The sequence below is a fragment of the Hydra vulgaris genome, chromosome 14 (assembly GCF_038396675.1).
Source record: "Hydra vulgaris chromosome 14, alternate assembly HydraT2T_AEP".
Taxonomy (NCBI): domain Eukaryota; kingdom Metazoa; phylum Cnidaria; class Hydrozoa; order Anthoathecata; family Hydridae; genus Hydra; species Hydra vulgaris.
The window spans coordinates 29,741,308-29,747,307 of NC_088933.1; the positions used below are offsets into that span (position 1 = coordinate 29,741,308).

General features: G+C 25.5%; 1 protein-coding gene across 2 annotated transcripts in view; it reads right to left on the minus strand.

The window, feature by feature from the left end:
- The window catches only part of LOC100203223 (uncharacterized), a 39,208-nt gene extending 37,932 nt beyond the window's left edge, over positions 1 to 1,276 (minus strand). The window contains exon 1 of one of the 2 annotated variants that reach the window (XM_065817741.1): positions 989 to 1,276. In XM_065817741.1, coding sequence (XP_065673813.1) covers positions 989 to 1,005 — 17 coding nt within the window. In that variant the 5' untranslated portion in view covers positions 1,006 to 1,276. The remainder of the gene's footprint in view (positions 1 to 988) is intronic. The other variant, XM_065817739.1, reaches the window with a different exon arrangement.
- Between the last annotated feature and the right edge of the window lie 4,724 nt (positions 1,277 to 6,000).

Consider the following 6,000-nt stretch of genomic DNA (forward strand, 5'->3'; position numbering starts at 1 on the left):
ACATTTGAAAGGAAGTTCACGCCTCCTTCTTTACCAATGTTATAAACTTTCCCAGCGGTGGCAATTTAACTACAACAGCAAAGAATGAATGTTTTTACAAACACATTGACTGATTCTCTTTGAGAAATGTGCTGCCAATATTTGTAGACATTTTTTAAATAAGTTTAAAAAGATTAGTTCCAATTTGTAATAAATGTGTGGAATCATTCTCTGATTCCACACATTTATTTATTCTTTTCTTTAGGTAGAAGCTTCCTAGCGGAGCACAAAATGAAAGTCTCTTAGCTCGGCACATCGTGGAAACCTTTTAGCTTAGAGCTACACGGTAGCACACAGTTAAAGATCTGTCAAATAATAGTTAATCTGCAAATACGATTTGTTATCTGCATTGAACCTTAAGATGAAAGTAGACATTTTTTTGATGAAAAAGCTGGCGACACGTATCTTTAAATAAAATTAAATTTTGTATAGCATAGTGATAAAAAAGAAGTAAAATAGTATTAAAAATTAGAAGTTAAAATGTAAACAACGGCAATTTATTTGTTGAGGGTTGAGTCAACATATATTGACAAATTTTAGATTTAAGAGAAGGTTGAAACAGCAACAACATTGTTAAACACATGTATCGGTGCATATTTCATTCTTTTCGAAACTTTTTGAACCCCTTGGTGTTAATTTGTATTAAAAAAAACTTCAGCTCATGTTAAAACTCACATTTTAAAATATTTCTTTAATATATTTCTTTAATCAATTTTTTCTGTGCATATTTTATTTCTTTGAAAAAGGAAATTAAAAAAAAAGAGATTTTCTTTCTTTTACTTGTTTTATGTAATGAAATAACTCAGTTGTTGATCGTCAATTTATTATCGCTCAACGTCAGCTTTTGACTGCCAAACGCGATATCAACTGTGTTTCATATTTCATAGTATTTTTTTTTTCTTGAAAAAACTTAAACAGATTTAAAAATCTATTTGTAAACATAACTTACGGTTTGCTTGGTGCCATAAGATTTATCAAAATTTTCTTTATTATTATTATTTTATTTCTTTTTTGCCTATTTCATATTTCTTGGATTTCTAATCTTCAACCAAAACAAAGCTTTTAAGTCTATTATTTTATTTTATTCAGAATTGATTTTGACTTTTGAAAAAAATATTCGTAAAGATGTCCAAATATGTTTTTAAGTTTTAAAACTCTTGTTGCAAATTGTATCGTTTATACGACCCAACCAAAATATTTCCAATACTTGAATTACTAAATATTTTATGAGGGTTTTCATAATTTGGAAACATTGAGTTGATTAATTTGATTTTCATCTATGATAACTAAATAATTAAAGGATTTGGAGCGTTTTATTTTATTATTTGGCAATTGACCTGGTTTTTTAATTTCACTTGGATTTTCATTGATTTGTAGGTATTGCTCTTAAACAAAAAACAAATTTTATTAAATTTGCTATATATTGTGTGGTATTTAGTAAGAATAAACCTAGAAATAAAATATAATAACTTGAAAAACAAAATAGCGATAATAAAATACATCTTTATTAGTGTTGTTTTCACATTTTTAACATTGATTTTTGGTATTAAATTTTTATATATTTAAAGAGTACACGGGAAAAAACGGCATAGTCACATTTAAAAAGTTTTAAGAAAGTATTTATAAATCATTTATAAAAGTCATTGTATAAAGTTAAGAAAAATTTTTTAATAAAAGTTACAAATATTTTATTAAAAATGTAAACTTCAGATAAATTAATCAAGAAATAATTTTTTCTAGTTTACTTCTATGCTTTATATGAAAACTTTTATAAATGATTAATATATACTTTCTCAAAACTCTTTAAATGTTTTTTACCGTGTACTCTTCATTTTTATTTTACATGAAGTGATAAAATGCGCATAACCCCACCCCTTTATTAGACACAATACGTATATATATATATATATATATATATATATATATATATATATATATATATATATATATATATATATATATATATATATATATATATATATATATATATATATATATATATATATATATATATATATATATTAAAACTTTTTTTCAGCTAGTTCTTATTTTAAAAATGCCTTGCCAAAATTAAAGCCAGCCGTTTTTATTTGGGTTTTTAAGGTGGTTCAAGAACACTAAAGCCAGAAAAAGACATTTTTAAAGGTTTTTGTATCTAGAAGGCATTTTTTTTTGAAAACCATCGAGCTTATGACCAATCGATCTAAAGTCAACACTCTTACCTCTGTGTCACGGCTTCAAAAAGAAGTTATTTTTCTATTTGCCTTGTTTTTTAAACCAAATAAAAGGTACAAGATAAACCAAGTTGAAGATAAAGCTCTAAACGACTTCAAAAATGTTATCCTTAAATAACAACAAAGCCTGTTTACTGGATAAATAGACTAATGCCAATATGAAGTATTGGAATAAAATCAGATCCAATCTATTATATTGGGTTTGTACTAAAATTTTAGTTAGTTTGTAGAGTAGAGTCAGAAGGTTTTATATTAGCATCTTAGTTAAGACCATATAATTATATTATAATACTTTGATTGAAATATAAGAAAAGTATTAGCAAAATTTAAATAACATCAACTGAAAAGTTTTGGTGAGTTAGTGTTTGGGTGAGTATCAAACAGAAACTTTTTATAATTATGATTAATGTCCTGATTAATGACTTTTCTAACAATTACTCTGGTAATAATAATTAATTTATTACCTCAATATTCACTCTTATTTACGTCCGTATAAACTAGTTATAATGTAAAAACTAAATTAGTATCTAATTTTAAGTATGTAAGTATCTAATTTTAAGTATATAAGTATCTAATTTTAAGTATGTAAGTATCTAATTTTAAATATGTAAGTATTTTAAACAAACTAAGTTTTTAAGTATATGTAAGTAATTTTAAACAAACTAATAAGATAAGGATTTAGAAAGAATTAAAACAGCAAGAAAGTGGTATAAGAATTAGCAAAACTTTAAATTGAAATAGTATCCAAATGATTGTAAAATATAGAGATATTTCTCTCATTTTTACAAATTTTTTTATTTTTATGTGTAAAATTGATTTGCATTCACAAATGAATTTTATGCATAAAAATTGTTATAAGTGATTTTTTTTATTACTGTTTGATATAAAAAAAAGTACACTAAAATACATATATATATTTTTTTGACATAATATTACATCATATTTTTGTTAATAATCAAAAAGTTTACACGAGTAGTTGATAAAAGATTTGAAAAAAATTTTGGTTTGGTTGAACAATTTGTTTGGTTGAAACTTTTTAAGTGTTTTAAGGCTCAAAGAATTCAAGCCACAAAGAATTGATCCACGATTCCACCAAGAGTTGGTTATTTTCTCTATAATTAACGATGTCATTTGATTATATAGTTTAATTGTTAATGCATTTATTAACATTCGTCTGCATATTTATCAGAACCATGTTTTTTTACTCTAAAAATGTTTAAGGTGATATTACTCTAATAAAATTAGCAAACAGAAAAATTTTTTTTCTAAAATTCTAACTGTTCGAACATCCTAAATCATAAAAACAACTTTACTTTTCTTCAAAGAATAACAGAAAGTCTTAAAATTTGTATTCAAAGGCAACAAGGTTATTTTTGAACACCTAACAACGGCCTTAACAACCATCTCTGTTTATGTGTTTGCTTTTTTTTCACAATTTTTTATTGGTGTTGTAGAAAGGTTATTTTGACACACACAAAAAAATTGAAGGTGGTTAATCATATTTTTCTGGCCAGTTATGATATTTTTAGTTAGAGATTTTTTTAGTTTATGACATTTTTTATTTTAAAAGCTGTTTTTCTCTGAACATTATTTTACAAATATTTTTAAACTAGAATATTAATATCTCAGAAACCGTTTAATCTTTTTCTTTGAAATGTTCACAGTTTGTTCATTGATATTGTAGAAAGGGCTGGTCGTAGAATAATCAAAAAATATTTTTTATATTGACCAGAATTTAAAATTTTATATACACCATGGATTATTTTTTATGATTTTTACAGGTTATTATCTGTCATTTTACTTTGGCTCAGTGTTTTTAAAAAATTATACCAATTGTGCGGTAGCGGTGTAGTGGTAAAGCGCTCGCTTCATAGCGAGAGGTTCCGAGTTCAATCCCCACCACGTCCCTGGTAGTACCGCGCTTAATTTGTTTCTCCGTGCAGCAATCTTGTTCGTCAATGTTCGTGTTTCGGAGTTATAGAATTGAGAGAGGGTTATAACCACTATTAAGTAGCCTCCTCATCTGTAGTGTCATTAACATATAGCTAAATGGTTATTGGAGTGCAAAAAATTGCACTCCAATAACCATTTAGCTATATGTTTGTAAAATTTAAAGCTTTTATCTTATATAATACTCAAATTATTAATGTTTTTGTAACTGCATGATTTTTTGCTTTTTTTTGCTGACTTAGCAATTTTTTGTGACAATTAAGTAAAAAAATGGTGTTTTTTATATTCAGTTCTTTAACTACTATTGAAAAATGTTTATTATTTTAAGAAAAAGATCTTATTTTGGAAAATAAAGTTTGCTGGGTAGTACCATCTTAAATATATATACATTTTTACTCTAAATATATTTAAAGACTATTTATAGCAAAATAATCATCGCTATAATAGGAAGTTATTTTTTATAAGCAACAGTGGATTATGGTCTCTTTTTAGTGGGTTATGGTCTCTTTTTAGTGGGTTATGGTCTCTTTTTAGTGGGTTATGGTCTCTTTTTAGTGGGTTATGGTCTTAGACATAAATACAGACTTATATAACTCTTTGTAACTTACTTATACAAGGTGATCCGTATTTAAAAGTGCATACAAACAAATGTTTGTAAATAAAGGTCAATTAAACTTACTTAATAAGTGCAAAGTAAGTATAAGCAAGCGCAGTTTGACTTTTAAAGTTCGAGAACTTCATTTGTTCGACGATATTGTATTTGTTTGACGACAAGCTGTTTTCTGTTTTATTATCATTAACTGGTTTATAAATAAATGTCCTAAGCAATTATTAACATTGAATTAATGTATAATTAACCTGATTTCAAAATCTAGTTTTTCAAATAATAGAAATAAGATCTCTGTATTAGTAAATAATCCTCACGAAATATGGCTAACTACACCCTGTTTCAAAGTGGCGGGGCACCATCGTCAATTTCTAAAAAGAATAAAAAAAAGTTTGCAAAAAAAGTGGTGGTGACGGAGAGGAGTGGGCAAAAAGAGATGCAATATAGATTTGTTAACATGCTTAAATGTTGTTTTCAATTTTTTGAGTACCAATGTTTATTAAATCTTTTTAATTTGTTCAGTCAAACCTTCAACCATTTTGATATTGTTTTCAAAGACCAAAATATATTCTTTAGACAGTAACAGTTTAAAGTTGACATAATAAAATCTGTTGCATTTCATTTGATTAGTATTGATGTTTAAATACTATATCTAAAAAGTAAAAACTAATTTCAAGTTCATTTATAAACATTGAATATTAATCTATTAATAAATAAGATACTCTAGATTCCAACACACTTTCATTTTTGTTCTGTACATATGTACAGAACGAAAATGAAAGTGTGTTGGAACCTTTCTTTTTTTAGTATAAAGATATAAATAGTGCGTTTAACGTTTATGATGGAAACCACTATGCAATGATTGCTTAATATCTCAATAGATTAAAAAACTTAATATTAATAAAATATGAGAAGTTTGGGAAGCAGAGAGCAAATATTGTTGAAAAAAATGTTTTTTTTATAAAAAGTTTTAATGCATTTATTTTGTTATTCCTTTTAAATGCAAAACATAATTTTTATTTTTGTGTACTTATTTAGTAAAATTTCAACTCTTTGCATATGAAATTTAAAGAATTATTTTATGTACATTTAGCAATATTATAAAATATGTCTTCAAACAGGTTTAGCAACAGTTTTTTCAAGTATTTTGCGTGAACTCTTGTTTGTATT